This window comes from Dendrobates tinctorius, unplaced genomic scaffold (assembly GCF_039654945.1).
Source record: "Dendrobates tinctorius isolate UK_male_01 unplaced genomic scaffold, ASM3965494v1 ptg000043l, whole genome shotgun sequence".
Classification (NCBI taxonomy): Eukaryota; Metazoa; Chordata; class Amphibia; order Anura; family Dendrobatidae; genus Dendrobates; species Dendrobates tinctorius.
Genome location: NW_027361711.1, coordinates 32,398,950 through 32,418,993, shown reverse-complemented (window position 1 = coordinate 32,418,993; position 20,044 = coordinate 32,398,950). Strand labels below are relative to the sequence as shown.

The 20,044-nt window shown below is 47.0% G+C and overlaps 1 protein-coding gene across 1 annotated transcript in view; it reads right to left on the bottom strand.

Annotated features, from left to right (window-relative positions):
- LARS1 (leucyl-tRNA synthetase 1) overlaps window positions 1–20,044 on the bottom strand; it is a 122,493-nt gene that overhangs the window by 33,493 nt on the left and 68,956 nt on the right. Inside the window, exons 15-18 of the mRNA XM_073575261.1 lie at window positions 6,541–6,618; window positions 3,936–4,021; window positions 3,712–3,777; window positions 3,480–3,562 (exon numbers count right to left, since the gene is read on the bottom strand). Of these exons, the coding sequence (XP_073431362.1) occupies window positions 3,480–3,562; window positions 3,712–3,777; window positions 3,936–4,021; window positions 6,541–6,618 (313 nt within the window). The remainder of the gene's footprint in view (window positions 1–3,479; window positions 3,563–3,711; window positions 3,778–3,935; window positions 4,022–6,540; window positions 6,619–20,044) is intronic.

Genomic DNA, 20,044 nt, shown 5'->3' with positions numbered 1-20,044 from the left:
CCTCCAGAGAGGGGCAGGTTTGAAGGAAGGTTTTCTTCTTTCTCCCTAAGCGGACGGACGGTCCTGTTGAGAGGATCCGCCTGAGGAAGAGAAAGACCGAAAGGGCGAAAAGGCTGAGGGCCCTTTCTGTTGAAGGTGCTTCTTGGCCTGGATTGGGGCAGAGAAGTACTTTTGCCTCTGGTGGCATCCAAAATGATTTGGTGTAGCTTGGCCCCAAAGAGTCTGGTGCCCTGGAAAGGAGGGCCAGTGAGAGATTTTTTGAAAGCCGGATCTGCGTTCCAAACCTTCAACCAAAGGATGCGGCGAATAGCAATAATGTTGCTGTTAGCTCTTGCTGAGCAAGCCGCAGCCTCCAGGGAGGCGTTCAACAAATATTTACCAGCATGCGCAATTTGATCTGCTAAATCTGCTAGCTACTCTGGGGGAGCTGCTGCCACAATGCCTCGACGGAGTATCTTTGCCCAGGCAGATATTGCTTTCGCCACCCATGAGGAGGCAAAGTTAGGGCAAAAGGAAGTGCCTGATGCCTCAAAGGCTGACTTGGCTAAGGCCTCAATCTGTCAATCCGTAGTGTCCTTGAGAGATGCTGCATCGGGAATGGACAGGACTGTTTGAGATGCTAAACGTGAAACCGGCGGGTCCACCTTAGGAGATTATGACCATTTGTTAACGAGGTCAGGACTAAAGGGGTAAAGAATGTCCAGATGTTTTCTTCCCGGCAAGCATTTTCCGGGATTTTCCCAGTTTCTAGAGGTAGTGATGTCAAACTTGTTGTTATTGGGAAAAAGCTTGGAAGGGTGTTTTACCCGTTTGAAAGAAACAGATTGGTCCTGCGCAGTAGCATTTTCCTCCTTACTTTCGAGCGTTTGTACAATAGCCGAAATAAGGCTATCTACCATTTCCTGCGTTCTAGAGGTGTGATCTGCGTCAGAGTCAGATTCTGACAGAGAGGCTACGTCTGACCCGACATGTGCCTCCGAGGAGGGGGAACGGGCAGAGAGGGGCACCCTTGGTGCTGCCGAATCTGGGGAAGAGCTAGACAGAGTCCGCTTCCTAGTCCTTTCTCCTGATCTGTCCCTGGGAAGGTCATGGTCAGGTGCGTGCGAGTCACCGTGAGAGGTGTTCGGAGAACTGGTGGCAGCAGAGGGATGTGGCATACGTTCCAGGACCTGTACCAGGGACTGTGAGATTTTGGTGAGGTCTGAAACCGATTGAGACATGGCAACGGTCAGACCTGAAACTGACTGGGACATGGCAACGGCCCACTCAGGAGGTGGGGGAGCGCTCTCATCCCGGGCGTTAGAGGAGTCCTGAGGCGCCGACATGGTGGAAGGACTGCAGGACGAGCAGAACGGGAACGGCTGGCCTGAAGCCCACTTTCTCTTACAGCGGGCACAAGCGTAGTGGACTACCGCAGGGATATAGGCAGAGGCCCCTGCAGAATTGGGCATAGGTAGAGTCTAAGTGAATACTGCAGCAGAACGCTATGGAGGCGATACTGCTGAGGAGAGTTAACAGCCGGTTAGGGTAAGAAAAGAAGAGCCTACCAGACACACAGCGATGCAGCAGCAGTAGCGCAGGTAGCCAAGTCCCCTGCCGGAACACAGATGAGGAGGCTGGTATCTGAGGTCCCAGAGAGAACGCTGCAGGAGCGCAAGATGGAGGCTGTGCACTCTGAGACACGAGAAGAGCAGGACAGAGGGCGGGGTTAACAACCTAGGCACCTCTAGTACTTCGCCAGACAGGCCGAGAGCGCCAAAAAGAAGGGGGCGCGTCCGGCCGGAGAAAACGAAAGCGGCGTCCTGATAGGCTGGCCTGCCGGAGGGGGCGTGGCCAGAGTGCTATGAAAGTAAAGGGAGAGACGGGACATAGGAACAGGCAAGGGGACGGGCCCGGCGCTGGAGAATGAAAGGTAGGCGCCGATTGGCTGACGACGGCCAGGAGGCGTGCCCGAAGGGCCGGAGGGGGCATGGCCTAACCCGGAGAACAGCCCAGAGGAAGAGGGTTGTAAGAAAAAATGTCGGACAGCGCGCGCTATGTGAAGAAAAAAGGCGCAGAATTTGAATCTGAATGGAGAAGCAGGGGCTGCAGTGGCTTACTGGTGGGTGCTGCAGGGGCTTAGCGGTCGGGGGAGGGAGGAGGCCTACTACCTGTCTCTTGAATCCGGCTCCTCTTCATAGCTGAGGATGACATCAGGAGCCCTCGGGGAAGAGGGTCCTGGGAAAACAATCCTCCTTCCCGCACCGTGTCCCGACGGCGCAGAAGATGGTGTCACCCCTTAAGAATAAGGGGGAAGGAGAGGAGGAGAGGGGTGAGGAGGGGAATAGGCAAGGACTGGCCACCGAGAGTCGCCCTGAAACACCCTTACGGGGAACAGGGGACAAAGCCCTGCCAGCGGGTCCGAGAGTAGGCGATGTGGGTGACACCACACTGCTCTCTCGGTCGCTTAAATGTGGGAAAACAGGGTGAGCATTCTGCACCCTGTTACCCGACGAGCTGTATCTGAAAAATAAAGGTGAAAAGAGTAATAGTACACACAAAACCTGTAAAGAAAAAATACTGCGGATCTGGTGTTAGATCCAGGTCCGCCTCCTTCAGACACTAAGCAAAAACTGAGGTAATTTGGGCCTGTCGGTAGGTGTATACTGCTGGGGAGGAGCTAACTTTTTCTTATTTGCATAGTGTCAGCCTCCTAGCGACAGCAGCATACACCCATGGTAACCTGTCCCCCCAATGAAGTGAGAAAGAAATCATGTTTTGTTCTAAGGCTAGTTATCTGACACTTCTCATGTCGACTTATGTCAAGAGAAAAGGTAAGGAAGCACACATCTGTATGTCAACTTTATTATAGTGTTCCAAGCTCAACATAGACTAAATGGGGATTTTTGGTACTCACTCGCTCTCATAGTCTTCGTTGGTAGACTCCGGAATCATGGCAGCAGACTAATGCAAGGTTCCTATGTACTCCAATGAAGAGACAGAGAAATTAAGATTTTTGCTATTTACCATAAAATCACTTTTTCATAGTCTTCATTGAAGGACATAGCAACCATGAGCTAGACTGCTACCATGGTTCCTCAAATGAAGACTACAAGAAACAGACATTATGGTGAGTAACAACAATCTACTTTTCTCGTAGTCTTCTTTGAAGGACACAGCAACCATGAGTTTTAGCAACTTAGGCTACTAAAATGTCCATTTGACTGCATGATGGTGGCCGGTGTCTTCCAGATTCAGAAGATTTGCATTTGGGGTCAAAACCAGCCAAATCAGGGAAGGGCAACAATAAGAGTCGGACCTAGCCAAAGGGGTTGATAATGGCTCATATCTACAGTCAGTGACAATCTGTGTGTAGTGTAACCATGGATGACATTCTAGTTATCCATCAGGATCATCATCTGCTGAAAATCATACTGAGAAACTGGATATGTCGAGAGAAAGTGAGGTTTTGTTTCAGATATACAAGGGATCAGACTTACCCAAGCCGTACGTTCTGGAGCAGGCATGTTCTTGTAGCCAGCCCAAAGTGGCTTCAAAGTTTCTTCTGGTCTCCTCGCAAAACCTTAAGGCAATGGAAATAAAATTATTTCTTACCTGAATCGCAGCCATTCCAGAGACAGGAGCCTCACTCTGCGTACAATTATTATTCTATCAGTTAAAAAGTGAACATTCAATCCTGGTTTCCAAGTGATTCTAATGAACCAAACTTACGTTTCCAAGTTCTTCAAGCACTCTGTAGTCTGTTTCTTCCAGCTCTCTTCACCATAATCCAGGTACCTAAGCAAATTACACCACAAAGTCAAAATAATTAATACCTAGGTTGCTTCTTAAAATATAATTATTGGTAAATGCAGCCACCAGTATACAAGACAACAGAAATATCTATTATTATTAGTGTTTGTTTCTTGGCAAAAATCAGTGAAAAGAACGCTTACCATTGGTCACATAGTGCAACCACACATTCATCAGCTGAGCGCGAAATAACCTGCTTTTCTGGCTCCATGTAAATCATTGCTTCATGCTACAAGAGAAAGAAAGAAACTTACTAAAAGTTTGGGAAAATTCCTAATAAGGGCTTCCTTATATCGAATCATATGTGTTGCATAACTAAAAAGTCCAAATAGTGACTCAATTAAGATTTTAATGCTGCAGAAACAGCATGTGTAACCACAGCCTCGAGGATCAGAGTAAGTGCTGATTACATTTGTATCCTCTTAATATATTGCACTCGTCATATTATATAGCACTGTGAACTTACAATTGCTCATTTTGCCCTTCTACCAGCTAATTCTTCTCTTTTTCCATTAGATTTATGACATCACCTAGTTAAACACAGACTAGCTGAATCCTACTAAACTCTTTGTAGAAAAAGAAGGTCAATTTTCTCTGCACAACACGAATCACTACAAAAGTCCCTGTGGGGGGGAGGAGATGGAACCAGCCGGGTCAGAAGAGGAAGAGAGGGATGATAAATGCAGGGACAAGAGACTTCCTGTCTCTATATAGAGCAGCGGAAAGAGAAGAATTAACTGGGAAGAAAGGAAAAATGAGCAATTGTAAATACACAATGTGATTACATTGGAGACTGGTTTTCAGAGGAATCTCAGCTACAAGACAGTACTTTAGTATGCAAATGAGGATGAGTGACCTCATGGAGCTCAACATCCAACACTGCGGAGACACCATCACATGTTTCTCAACGCAGTGATTCTAGAGCAATGCCCCCATCCCTTATGGGAAATATGCAAAAACATGTAAATCAATCAGCTGCGGAGACACCATCACGTTTCTCAACGCAAGCAATGACTAGCCAGGTCTTTCACCGGAAAGGAACAACCACGGGAAGGGCAGTCTCCAATGAAGGAAACCACCTATGCCAAAACATGGTATCCATCCACAGACAGCTGTTTCGGGGTATTGCCCCTCATCAGTGTGGAGTAGGAAACTGGCTAGTAGGAGCAATGCCTAGTAAAAGACTATGAAAATGAGGATGAGTGACCTCATGGAGATCAACATCCAACACTGCGGAGACACCATCACATGTTTCTCAACGCAGTGATTCTAGAGCAATGCCCCCATCCCTTATGGGAAATATGCAAGAACATGTAAATCAATCAGCCGCGGAGACACCATCACATGTTTCTCAACGCAAGCAATGACTAGCCAGGTCTTTCACCGGGAAGGAACAACCACGGGAAGGGCAGTCTCCAATGAAGGAAACCACCTATGCCAAAACATGGTATCCATCCACAGACAGCTGTTTCGGGGTATTGCCCCTCATCAGTGTGGAGTAGGAAACTGGCTAGTAGGAGCAATGCCTAGTAAAAGACTATGAAAATGAGGATGAGTGACCTCATGGAGATCAACATCCAACACTGCGGAGACACCATCACATGTTTCTCAACGCAGCGATTCTAGAGCAATGCCCCCATCCCTTATGGGAAATATGCAAAAACATGTAAATCAATCAGCCACGGAGACACCATCACATGTTTCTCAACGCAAGCAATGACTAGCCAGGTCTTTCACCGGGAAGGAACAACCACGGGAAGGGCAGTCTCCAATGAAGGAAACCACCTATGCCAATACCCCGAAACAGCTGTCTGTGGATGGATACCATGTTTTGGCATAGGTGGTTTTCTTCATTGGAGACTGCCCTTCCCGTGGTTGTTCCTTCCCGGTGAAAGACCTGGCTAGTCATTGCTTGCGTTGAGAAACATGTGATGGTGTCTCCGCGGCTGAATGATTTACATGTTTTTGCATATTTCCCATAAGGGATGGGGGCATTGCTCTAGAATCACTGCGTTGAGAAACATGTGATGGTGTCTCCGCAGTGTTGGATGTTGATCTCCATGAGGTCACTCATCCTCATTTTCATAGTCTTTTACTAGGCATTGCTCCTACTAGCCAGTTTCCTACTCCACACTGATGAGGGGCAATACCCCGAAACAGCTGTCTGTGGATGGATACCATGTTTTGGCATAAGTGGTTTCCTTCATTGGAGACTGCCCTTCCCGTGGTTGTTCCTTCCCGGTGAAAGACCTGGCTAGTCATTGCTTGCGTTGAGAAACATGTGATGGTGTCTCCGCGGCTGATTGATTTACAGTACTTTAGTATGCAACTCATCTTATGGCATGCAAAAGATTTTCACACCCCTTTATTTAGTTTGATGGAAGGTGTGCAACACTCACTATGCAGTCAAGGGTAACTACTGCCAATTTATTATCATGTAATGGGTGTATAAAAGGAAACAAGGAACTTGGAGTTCTGTCTCAATAAATAAATAGCAAAAATTACTAAAATTAATTTTAGGTTACATAAAATAAAATTAACGTATATTTTCTTTAATTAGACCACAACTACTCATGCCGTAAACTTCCTAAACTAACAGAGGTATTAGATGAGAGCCTCTTAACCACCCTAAACAGGTACATTTAATATTAATTCCTAAACATCATCATCCACCAAGAGTCTAATCCTGTCCTTGGAAAAAAAACCCTGCAATGTACCCAAGAAAAAAACAAATGGTAATAAACGTACACTGTCAATCATCATCTTCTGGATGGTCTTTTTGACATCTTGCACTTTCTTGCCTTCATATCCTGGAACTATCATTACCTGGGGGAGCAAAGAACAGATCAGATGAGCAGGGCACTGATATTAAGGATCATCTCATTGCTATTGTGACATTTGGGATATATGGGGAAGATCAGGATCACAGCAGCAGATATTGGTATTGACACGTTTAGAATTTCACAACGGAGGTGATTAACCTGTAGCGGTGTGGGGAGGAGGACCCCCATATAGTGTTTGGGCCGGAACCAAGGGGACCGCCATCAGAGTTATTGAAGGAAGCACAACAGGGGAATTACAAAGGGAGACATGCGACTGAGGTTGTCAGGGCAACAGGGGGAGGGGCTAGGGTAAAAGGAGCAGGGGACGCGCTGAAGTGGCAGTTGGGGAAGAGAGGGAGTGAAGGCAAGACGCAGGGTGACTTGCAGGGGCACCGAGAGGAGCCTGCGAGGAGAAAGCAACCGATTTACCGACAAGAGAGACGTGAGAGACTGTGCCCAGAGACTGCTCCCCGCTCCCGTTCTGAGAGAATTATCCCCGCTAACCCCCGCCTTGAAGGGAGAGGAACTATACCTCTGGTTGTGGCCGTGAGTACTGGTAACCAGGCCTCAGAGACCTGGGCCCTTCCCCCCAGCCTTCCCCCCATCACTCCGACCCGGCCATCATCGGCCTCAAGATACGCCACATTGTCACAGGCGGGATAAAAGGCTCGCTACCCTGGCTTAGGAAGAGACTCCTTGGTAAAGGACGGCTACAGGCCTTTCTGGGGAACTGCGTCATCACCGCGCGCCACCTCCATCATTTACTTCAGGGCCCGTTGAGCCCCAACGGCACTGCTTTCTTCAGGGCCTGTTGAGCCCCAGCGGCAGCGTTTTATTCAGGGCCTGTTGCGCCCCAGCGGCAGCGTTTTCTTCAGGGCCTGTTGCGCCCCAGCGGCAGCGTTTTCTTCAGGGCCTGTTGCGCCCCAGCGGCAGCGTTTCCTTCAGGGCCTGTTGCGCCCCAGCGGCAGCGTTTCCTTCAGGGCCTGTTGCGCCCCAACGTCCCCGTTTCCTTCAGGGCCTGTTGCGCCCCAGCGGCAGTGTTTCCTTCAGGGCCTGTTGCGCCCCAGCGGCACCTTCAGGGCCTGTTGCGCCCCAGCGGCAGCGTTTCCTTCAGGGCCTGTTGCGCCCCAACGTCCCCGTTTCCTTCAGGGCCTGTTGCGCCCCAACGTCCCCGTTTCCTTCAGGGCCTGTTGCGCCCCAACGTCCCCGTTTCCTTCAGGGCCTGTTGCGCCCCAACGTCCCCGTTTCCTTCAGGGCCTGTTGCGCCCCAACGTCCCCGTTTCCTTCAGGGCCTGTTGCGCCCCAACGTCCTTGTTTTCTTCAGGGCTTGTTGCGCCCCAACAGTATTATTTTCTTCAGGGCCTGTTGCCCCCACCGACGTCACTTTCCTCAGGACAGCCGCCTCAGCGACCTCAACGCGGCCACGCTACTGAACCCCGCAGTCCCTGAAAGGCTAAGTGAAACTATATTTGGTTAAGTTTGTTGAGTCCCTGCGTGGACTGCTGGTGTTGTTTCTTTATCCTTGTTTTGTTCAGCCTAGCCCATCGGCTAGAGTTTTATAAACGTGATTTCAAAAACCACCATTCGTCTAGTGTCTCGTCACTGCATCCTGCGAACCTACACTTGGCGTAGTCGGCAGGATGCAGTCTCCGAGCATAGACGGTGGTGGCGCAGGTCAGGGGGAAGATGTAGAATCTGTAAATAATGAGGGCCCCCGTACTAGCATTTCATTGGGGGCCATGCTGAACAACCTGCCTAGATTTTCCGGCTCCAATACTATGCTATGGAGCTGGACAGAGCGAATGCGGGGGCTCTTTCGGATGCACCCAATGACCCCTGACCTAGAAGCTGAAGTGGCACTCATGGCCCTAGACGGCGAGGTGCGGAGGTCAGTGATGTTGAAACCTCCGGGGCACCGCAACACTTTTGAAAAGGTGTTGCAGATAGTGGAACAAACCCACGGAGATCCCACTGATGTGGGAGAGTTAAGGACCCGTCTGTTTAGTCAGATGCAGGCAGAGGGGGAGACGATTACTCAGTATATGAATGTGCTCCAAGAATTGCATACGGCTATTGAAAGAAAAGACGGGGTAGGGGTAGGACCTGTTGACATTACCCTACGTGACCTACTGGTGACTGGACTGCGAGATCCGCTGAGGCACGGGTTCGGGAGCAAGAGCAGGGGATGGCGGTCCCCGTGGGGAAGGTCCGAGGTGTGGAGGCCTCCTCGAACACAGTTGAGGAACCCCAGTGGGTGGAGGAGATGAAGCGAGAATTGAAAAATATTAAGAGCGAGTTGGCTGAAGTAAAGAGAAGAACCGAACCAGAGACTGGACGACCCAGTGTTAATCCCGGTCCCTGGGGGTCACGTTCTCCGCGGGGTGGTCAACCTATACCGGCCCGGTGTTATGAGTGTGGAGAACCAGGCCACTTCGCCCGAGAGTGTCCGCGGCGTGGGAGATACCCACCCCGGCGGCCATTAAACTAAAGGGCTCCGGGCTGGGGGGACGCCGCTCGGAGCCGAAAACCACAACTAGGGGTGGTGGAAGTCCCGAAGATTTGATAGCAAAGTGTCCGGTAGTTTGGGCAGAAGTAGAGGGCCGGGCCGTCCGGTGTCTGGTGGACAGGGGGTCACAAGTAACCACTATGCCCGCAGCGTACTTTCAACGAAACTTTCCAGAGGCAGCAAGGCCTCAGTGGGGACCCATGATTAGACTAGTAGCTGCTAACCAACTGCCGGTCCCGGTTGCCGGGGTAGTGTGGGTGCAGATGACGTTGTGCGGTAAACCCTCTCGGCTGCAGAGGGGTGGTGCTGACTCAAGGAGAAGCTGATCAACGACACCCCGTCACCCTAGGCATGAATATTTTAAAAGAGTTTGGTAACCTGTTGCTTAATGATCCCACACAAAGGACACTGAAGCAGTGGGGTTCTCGCACAGCTCAGGGACAGGTATTCCAGCAGCTGGTGCAAGGTGCGCGGGTGCATCGGGACTGCCAGGAGGGTGAGGCTCTGGGTAAGGTCATCGCGTCAGCGGCACCCCTGCTTGTGCTGCCTCCTGGACAGACAGTGGTGGCCCTGCCAATTCAGGCCCCGATACCTTTGGAGGGCGTAGAGGTGCAGGTGGAGCCGTGTCACTCAGAGCACTTACCTCCTGGCATACTGGTGGCTCGTTCCCTCGCTACGGTGCGAAAAGGAACCGTCCTGGTCCGCTGCGTTAACCTTGAAGACCGAGATACCATTCTGAAAGCCCGGACTGTACTGGCCAAACTAGTAAAGCCTTTAGAAGAAGTGCTGCCCGCTCCTGCGGTTCAATTACGAGTACACCCCGAGGATCCTTGGGAGGTAACAATACGAACCTTACAGTCCCACGAAGTCTCGACACAAGAGAAGGGCCGAAATATTTTGGAGCAGATGCGGGCCGAGCTTTCTGGACTAACTGCGGCCCAACTTTCACAAGAAAAAGCATTGCTGGGACAGTACCACGAAGTATTTGCTAGCCATGAGGATGACTTTGGGTGTACCCCCGCCATCACTCATGAGATCCCCACAGCAGGAGCGGCCCCTATCCGAGAACGATATCGACAGATCCCGCCACAACTCTATCAAGAAGTGAAAACTTTGCTGGCTCAGATGCTGCAAAAAGGGGTGATACGGGAAAGTCAAAGCCCTTGGGCGGCCCCCATCGTGTTGGTCCGGAAGAAAGATGGTACACTACGATTCTGTGTGGATTATCGTAAATTGAATGCTTGCACTATTAAAGACTCATACCCACTGCCCCGCATAGAAGAATCTCTGTCTGCATTGGGCAAAGCAACATATTTTTCGACCCTGGACTTGGCCAGTGGGTACTGGCAGGTGCCCGTGTCAGAAGAGGACAGAGCTAAGACGGCGTTCATAATGCCCATGGGACTGTTTGAGTTTAATCGTATGCCATTCGGGCTGGCCAACGCCCCCGGGACCTTTCAGCGATTGATGGAGCGATGTTTAGGAGATCTCAATTTTGAGGCCACGTTGACCTACCTGGACGACATCATTGTCTATGCCGCCTCCTTCGAGGACCACCTGAAGCGGTTGGGACAGGTACTCAGCCGGCTGCAAAAGTACGGGTTGAAGGTGAAGCCTCAGAAATGCCACCTATTTCGCTCTCAGATTGAGTATCTGGGTCATGTCGTTTCGGCAGAGGGTGTGAGGCCGTCCCGGGAGAAGGTTGCTGCTATCCAGGAATGGCCTACCCCCGAGACGGTGAAAGACGTGCGGGCTTTTCTGGGGTTAGCTGGATATTACCGTCGTTTCGTAAAGAATTTTGCATGTCGAGCTCGAGCCCTGCATGACCTGCTGAAGGGGGCTCCCGCTGGGGCCAATGGGTGAAAAATCCAGTGGCAACACCCTCAGGAAGAGGCCTTCCGAGATCTTAAGGCTGCACTCTCAGATGCCCCAGTGTTGGCTTATGCGGATTTCTCTCAGCTGTTCATCCTGCACATTGACGGGAGTCTTCACGGGCTAGGGGCTGTGTTGTCACAGGTTCAGGATGGCCGGGAGAGGGTGATCGCTTATGGAAGCCGTTCACTCCATGACTCCGAGTGTAACCCTGACAATTACAGCTCTTTTAAGCTCGAGCTCCTCGCAGTGGTGTGGGCTATGACGGAAAGATTCGCAGAGTACCTAGCGGGCTCCGAGGTGGTAGTGCGAACTGACAACAACCCACTGGCTCATTTGGAAAACGCCAAGTTGGGGGCTTTGGAGCAGCGATGGGTGGCCCGAATGGCGAAGTACAATTACAAGATTATTTACAAAAGAGGGGCCGAGAATGTTCATGCAGATGCTCTCTCCAGGATTCGACATACAACTCCCGGACGGAATCGAGATGAAGAATTAGGAGAGGAAATACGTTCGCTCTTACCGCTGCTGTGCTCACCAATGTTGATGCAAAAGTATCTTCCCCAGAGGCCCACAGGGGCATCCTGGAGCAATCTCGGGATAAGTGGATACAACAGCAACAAGAAGATGAAGAAGTTGGACTTCTCCGGACATGGGTCGCCGCTGGTCAATTACCCACTGACACTCAACGACAAACTTTGACCAAAGACCTGTCGCTGATGCTGCGACAATGGGAGAGACTGATTATCCGAAAGGGACTACTGTACCGTAAAATCACTTCGCAAACAACCTCAACGACTGTTTGGCAGGTGGTTACACCCGGAGCTCAACTACACGAGCTGGCTCAAGAGGCTCACGAAAAAGGGGCCCACTTTGGAGTCAAAAAGACTTTGCAATGGTTACAACAGAAAGTTTATCACCCACGCTTGTCGGCTGTTGTGGAAGAACTTTGCCGTACCTGCCGCTTATGTGAATTGGCCAAACCGCCTGCTCAGAGGGCCGCAACACAGACGATTGTGACTTCAGCACCCTTTGAGCTCCTAACGGTGGATTATCTGCACATTGGTCCCGCATTCCAGGGATACGAACACTGCCTCGTCATGGTGGATCATTTCACCAAGTTCGCTGTGGTCACTCCTACTCGAGACTAGACCGCGAAGTCAGCCGCCTCCGCAATTTGCAGAAACTTTATACAAGTGTACGGCTGTCCTCAACGTATACATTCCAACCAGGGAGCATGTTTTTTGGGGAAAGTTATGGAGGAACTACATCATCTTTATGGGATTGATAAATCCCGGACCACACCATATCACCCGCAAGGGAATGGGGCTTGTGAGCGATTTAATCGGACATTGATTCAAATGCGGTTAGCGCCGCAGCCTTGCAGCGCTGGGGTCCTGGGTTCGAATCCTACCAAGGACAACATCTGCAAGGAGTCTGTATGTTCTCCCCGTGTTTGCGTGGGTTTCCTCCGGGTACTCCGGTTTCCTCCCACACTTCAAAAACATACTGATAGGGAATGTAGATTGTGAGCCCCATCGGGGACAGTGATGAAAAATGTGTGCAAACTGTGAAGCGCTGCGGAATATGTTAGCGCTATATAAAAATAAAGATTATTATTATGCTACGCACTCTGGAGAGTGACAAGAAAGCTCGTTGGCCTGAATATGTTTCTGAATTAGTATGGGTTTATAATAATCGGGTACATCGAGTTACGGGCTATACTCCTTATTTCCTGCTGTTCGGACGAGAGGGTAAAGGGATCACGGAGGTAGAGTTGGACCCCGAAGAGCCTCGGCCCTGGACCGGAGTGTCATCTTGGGTCCGAAATCATCGGCACAGGCTGCAAACTCTTCACCGAATTGTACATACCAAACTTCAAGACTGGGAACACCCAGGGAAGAATACAACCTCCCCTCCCCATCTCCAAAGCGGGGACCGTGTGCTTGTACTAGATCAATGCCCCCAGAATAAACTGGAGTCACGTTGGGAAGAGAGTCCTTATCGGGTACTACGCCGTATCCATCCAGAAGGAACTGTGTACGAAATACGGCCCGAGCAGGATGAAACACTGCCCACCCGCATTGTGCATCGTAATATGTTGCGCCCGTGTATTTCCACCGACCCGAAGCAACTGGAACCTGTCCCGAAGACATCCAAACCGGAGTCCATATGCTGGGACTCGGAAGACGAGGATTTCCCTCCAGTTCCCAAGGGCCCTCCACCCAATAATGAGCCAGTTGACACAATTAACCCACCAGCACCATGCAGCCCACCGACGTCCACCACCCCAGAAGATTCCACCCCAGTCGAACTTAGACGCTCCGAGCGGTCAACAGCCGGCAAACCCCCCGAACGGTATGAACAAGATCAGTTCGTATGGCAACGAATATTAACACCTTTACAGGCCAATCTTAATAGACTGCACAACATAAAGAGGGATTTTTCCAGCGTCTCCAGGAGATAAAATAATAATTGCTTTATTGAGAATATAAAATCTTCATACCATCAGGTAAAAATGACATAAAGAGGCGTATGGAGGGGAGCAATTTCCTACGCGTTTCACCCTGAAAGGGCTTAATCATGGAATGCGTAAGAAAGGTCTCCAAGCAAATATTTAAACACATCAAGAAAACAGGTGAACCAATTAGGTGAAAAACACACCCATTCGTTTAGCATGAAAAAAAAAAAAAAAAAAAAACAAATTTAAATTAACTGTGCAAAGGATGGAGACCAACACACAAAAAAATTGTAATAACAAAAAAGATGAGAGGAAAAAAGAAAGAAAAAAAAAGAAAAAATACTAGTGTATAATGTAAACAGTTAAAAAACACACATTAATGTTATAAAGAAGCCATAGTATATTTTGATGGTGTTATAACAAGAGTCTTGCGATTTACAAACAATTTATGTACAATTTATTGACAAAAAGGGGGGAAAAAAAAAAAAACCCAGAAAAAAAAAAAAAATTACCATTTTCTTTTTCCCTGTTACTTCTTCCTGCTTTTGTTTCCCTCTTCCTACTTATATTCCCTTTTCTTTTGTTAAGGGGAAAATAGGGTAACATGGAAGAGAAAGGGATGCCTAAGAATACTGCATGATTAGATCTCTCCTCTTATTCATACCATGCGGCACTCTAGTACCCAATTTGTAGATCCAGAAAGACTCTCGATTGAGAATCTTTCTGCGGTGGTCCCCTCCCCTAGTTGGTTTGTACACCTTTTCAATGCCAATGAATGTAAGGGAATCCAGGCACCTATTATGAATAGTAATAAAGTGCCTCGAGACTGCAGAAACATTTACTGCGGAAGGATTTAGTGTATCAGACATATGTCTGCGTATCCGCTGTTTAAGAGGACAAGTCGTACAACCTACATATTGAATTGAGCAAGAAGTACATTCAATAAGATAAACAACATTGGCGGTATTACAATTAATAAAATCCCTAATGTTGTAAGTTAAACCAGTAAACATAGAAGTGAATGATTTGCATTTCTTAACATGTTTACATGAAATGCAAAAATTATGCCCACAGCCAAAAAAGCCAGTACATGATAACTAATTTTTAGAATTACTTTTTTTATTATTATTACTGACTACTAAACTAGGTGACAAAATATGGGCTAAATTGGGCGCCCTTTTTGCTACGAAATTAATTTTATTTTTTTCTAGAATATGGCAAAGTAAATTATCCTGTGATAAAATCGGTAAATGTATTTGTATTATTTTTACAATATCCTTGAATTGCGGAGAAAAATTGGTAGAAAAAGTTAATTGATGATTGATATTGTGTTTATTTTTGTGATGGTCTGAAAAAAGATCCGATCTATCAATTTGATTCACTATCTTTTGGGCTCTGTTCAGACACCAGTTGGAATACCCCCTATGTTTAAGTTTGGTAATAGCTTTATTAGTTTCATGTGGGAGAAGATCAGACCTAGAACGATTACGTTTAAGTCTGATCAATTCTCCAATGGGGATATTTTTCACCGTATGTGGAGGGTGACATGAACTGGCTAACAAAATGGAATTGGAGTCAGTTTCCTTATGGTAGGGAAGAATGTCAATTATGTTGTGGTTACCAAAAAGAGTCACATCCAAATAATTGATGGTATACGGATGGACTGAAAAAGTAAATTTAAGGTTAAAAGAGTTTTGATTGAGATGATTTATGAAGGAATGTGCTGTAGCAACATCTCCCTTCCAGATAAATAATAGATCATCAATATAACGGGTATAAAAAATTACATGTTCTGAAAAATTATCATCATCAAAAATATAAAATTCTTCAAAAATGGCGACCACAATGTTAGCAAGGGAGGGGGAAAATTTCCCTCCCATGCTAACGCCACACTTCTGAAGAAAAAATTCCCCATCATAAGAAAAATAATTATGAGTCAACAAAAAATTAATAGCTGTGATAATGAAATTTTGAGTCTGTGGAGGATAAGAGCTATGTTTCCTGAGAAACACCTGAAGAAAATCTATGGCTACATAGTGTGGTATAGACGGATATAGGCTGACTATGTCACAAGTCAGCCACATATAGCCTGCTTGCCATGAGATAGAATTTAAATTATTTATTAAAGATTTGGTGTCTCTCAGAAAGCCTGGCATGTCCCTAACTAAAGGTTGCAAAAAATGATCTATCCAAGCACCCAGCTTTTCTCCAAGGGAACCTATGCCTGATATAATAGGCCTGAATGGTGGTGGAAAGATACCTTTATGGAGTTTGGGGAGAGCATGATAAATGGGGATAATAGGAAAATCCACTTTTAAATATTCATATATTTTCTGAGAAAAAATGCCCCCCTCCAAACCATCCTGAAGTAATTTATCCATTTTACTTTTCATGATATTTTATCTGATGAAAAAACCTACCTACATCTCCAGGGAGACCCTACTAATTTTCATAAAAGTAAAATGGATAAATTACTTCAGGATGGTTTGGAGGGGGGCATTTTTTCACAGAAAATATATGAATATTTAAAAGTGGATTTTCCTATTATTTCTCAGGAAACATAGCTCTTATCCTCCACAGACTCAAAATTTCATTATCACAGCTATTAATTTTTTGTTGACTCATAATTATTTTTCTTTTGATGGGGAATTTTTTCTTCAGAAGTGTGGCATTAGCATGGGAGGGAAATTTTCCCCCTCCCTTGCTAACATTGTGGTCGCCATTTTTGAAGAATTTTATATTTTTGATGATGATAATTTTTCAGAACATATAATTTTTTATACACGTTATATTGATGATCTATTATTTAACTGGAAGGGAGATGTTGCTACAGCACATTCCTTCATAAATCATCTCAGGGCGTGGCTTGCAGGGGAGCAGAGCGGACGTGTTTTCCAGGAGCTCCTGCTTTCCCCTACTCTAAGCTTACTAAAAGACTGCCAACTTGTGGAATAAACGGCCACAGATTAATAAGAAGATGACTAAGAGGTGCAGCAAGAAGAATAGAAAGGTCCCAGTGAGAAGAGACCGAACAACGGGTCCAAGAAGCCTGGGGAGCCTGTCGGGCCCAAGCCTCCACGCTGGATGTAAACAACCCAGCCATGTGAGTGATCAACGCAGCGGGAGAAAAAAACAAGGAGCCAGTGAGATCCAGAGGGCAGATCAGACCTCAATGGTGAATTCCTTTGGATGCAGAGAGACCCCGACACTGGCTGACGCTGTTTTAGGAGGAGGTCGGCAGACCGCGCTGAATGCTGGAGCTGCGCGGTGGCAGGGGAGAAGCGGCGGTGGAGTCTCTGCAGCGTCGCAGATGGAACATGCTGGGATAGCTTCAGACAGATCCTCTTCACCTGGAAGCCAAAGTGGACGTGTGGAGACTGTGGCAGCGTGGTCCTCGGCAGCTGGAGCGGTCCCCGCTTCACAAGATCAAAGCGGGGAGACCGCGGTGATGGCTGAAGCCGCGTGGCAGAAGAGAAGGAGCGGCGGTGGAGATGTTGCGGCATCGCTGCTGGGATCAGCTGTGCCGCCCTCCGAGGGATCTTCTGCACCAGGAAATCCACGTGGACTTGTGGCGACGTCGGCGGTGAGGTCCTCGGCACCTGAAGCAGCCCCCGCTTTGAAAGATCAAAGCGAGGAGACCGCGGTGAAAGCCGCGGCCGCGCGGCAAGGGAGAAATGGTGGCGGGAATTCCCCTTCCTCCCCGACAAGTGGTACTGGTGAGTCGCCTCTCTACGGCCGATTTGGGGACATTAAGAAGCAGTCAGGGGCCCGGTCAGTGGCTCATACATGGGCGCTGGGGGCTCCTAAGATCAAACCGGTATCGGCTTCGGGGGAGATCTTTGATCAGCTGACAGCGGCAGATGCTGCAGCCGCGCGGCCATTAAAATACAATGGTGCTGAGGCCCTTACACCTATGTTGGACTCGGGGAACCACACAGCACTATCAGCGGTGGGTCCCTACACCTTGGAAGAAGTAACGGAGGAGGCGCTGATGCGGAGAGGTGGCGGGGAGATGATTAACGCATCGCAACAGTGTGAACAATCTGATATATCCTTTTCATATAGGGTGCTGGCGGCGGGGTCTCCTGGGCACAGTGCAACCCAGGTCACAGCTAATAAGAATCAGAGGAAAAGCTGGGAAAGTGTGTCTGGTGTTGTGGCTGGGCTACAGGAGAGTTGTAGCGGAGCTGAAAAACCAGCATTACCGCTATTTAAACCTACTATAGATTTATCATTATGCACATTTGTTGTACCATTAACACCTTCTATTAAACATCTCAATAGTGTTTTGCGACATGATGCAGCGGAATTTATACCAGTAAACACACCTAAACAACTATTTAATGGGGAGATGGGATCATCATGCTGTGGGAGAGCTCAGTCATCCTGTGGGATAGATTTTAATATGGGATTTCAAAAAAATCTAGGAGACAAGCAATTTTTAGACTCTGGTATTGATAAGGGGCTACAAAAAAATAGCTTTCATGGAAAACTAGTTAACGCTGCCTCTGGAAAGGAAGAGTTTGGGGAGGATAATATTTTCCAGTCTATGAAGGAAGAGTCAAGTGCTTTGTTTGCTCAACTTGAAAATGCCCTCCTCACTTTATACACTAATAGGGAGTTTTCTTCAAATGACCAGTCGGGTCTAAATTATAATAAGTCAGAAACATCGTCTGACGGTGGGGAGGAATCAGAAAATGCAGACTCGGAGGCCTTTGGGGAGGAGGTAGCCTCTCTCGGGGACTCAGAAAATGATCTGATTGATTCAGTTGATATAAGCGATACGGATGAGGCATCTTCGATACGTTCCTTTATTTCTGAGAGCTCTATCAGTTATGGAGAATCTGGTGATAATAAGTCTTCTCAAGATGATAAAACTAATATAGCTCAAGAAAAGACGGAGACTGATGTTAAGGAGGCATTTACTGATCCATTCTCGCTACATAATATATTGGTTCCTGGGAGTTTCCCCGTTGAGGATTTCCTGATTAAATCATGCAAAACTTTCTTGATTTCGTTGAATGATCTGGGGATTAGCAGTGTGGAGGACCCGGGAATAGACAAAATTAAAATATTAGGAAACTCGATTAAGCAGCTTATAAAAAGTATCTTTTCAATTATAGTCAGCGAGAATGTAATAAAACCTAACACCACACCTGACATTTCCCTCTCTACAGTAAAATCTACGTTTAAACAATCTGAACTCTCCTCCTCTATTGAAGCATCAAAATTTCACGAGCTCTCGGATTCTTTGAGGGATATACAGAAGGAGATTGCCTCATTAAGATGTTCTTTGTCCAATTTTGAGGATTTGAAGAGGAAAAATAATGTAAAAATCAGGGGTATTCCCGAGTCAGTTCAACCAACTAGATTGAGGGAGTATGTTTCCTCAATGATGTCTTACTTATTTCCGGAAACTAAAGGAAAAAATCTAATTGAAAAAATATTTAGGATTCGTAGACCTTCCTCCCTGCCGTCTGACTTAACTAGAGATGTTATTGTCTCATTTTATCCTAACTGGGTTAGAAACACCCTCCTTGGTTTCACAAAAAATTCTAGTTTTCTTTCATCTCCCTATAAAAACTTAGTTTTCTTTAAGGATCTGTGTAAAAACACCATACAAAAACGCAGGTCATTTTTACAAACAACAACTGAGCTTCGCCGGGCTAGTATTGACTATAATTGGTCCTAAAATTCTACATTAATCGTGAGATATGCTTCAAACATAATTCATATTCTGTCTCCACGGGATGGTATAGATTTCCTTAGAGATGCTGGACTTATTTCTAATAATCATCTTCCCAAAAATTTACATCCATCTGTGCAAGACCTCCGTTTACATCATACCTGAACTTGGGATCTCGCTTGGATTTTATTATCGTGAAACTTTGGACTCACTTGGACCTTTCAAAAGCTTTTCACATATATGTCGGATTATAATTGTGATCTGTGGTTTATATTCCATGAGCAGATTTGAGAAAAAAGCTGAACTTTCCCCCTACATGGTCCATGGGTATCGTTTACTCGGACCAATAACGACAGGTTTACTTACAACTACGTTTCTAGTGCTTAGGAAATATTTAAGTGTTATTAATATTTTTATTACAGGTGTCATATGATAGGTTTAGGTTTATTAGTATCATTAATACCTTTTATAAATGTCATGTGACAGGTGCAGAGGCTTACTACGGTTTGAGGCATTTGAAAGCGGACTTAAAGCGTTATTCACTTTTTTTTGGGTATATTAATGTATGTATGCCTGTCCTAAATACTTTGGGGGCTTATAACCCCCAATTCAATACTCAATAGATAACTGTTAGTTTGTCCTGTCTCTTCCTTATGGGGTATGTTCATGCCCATTCATATTGAGGACATGACCCCTTTAGATTTATAGTTAGACGACTTTATAGCAACTTATTTCTACATATAACTTACTGTTATGTTTCCCCTTGTTCCGTCCTTACCCTTCCTTCTGTTTTTCCCTTTGTATGTTTTATTAAAGCAACTTCAAACCCATTCCGAAACCCCTACCCTTTTCTTCCCTTGATATTATGAATGTATCTGCTACTTGTAAAGTCATGTTATTATACT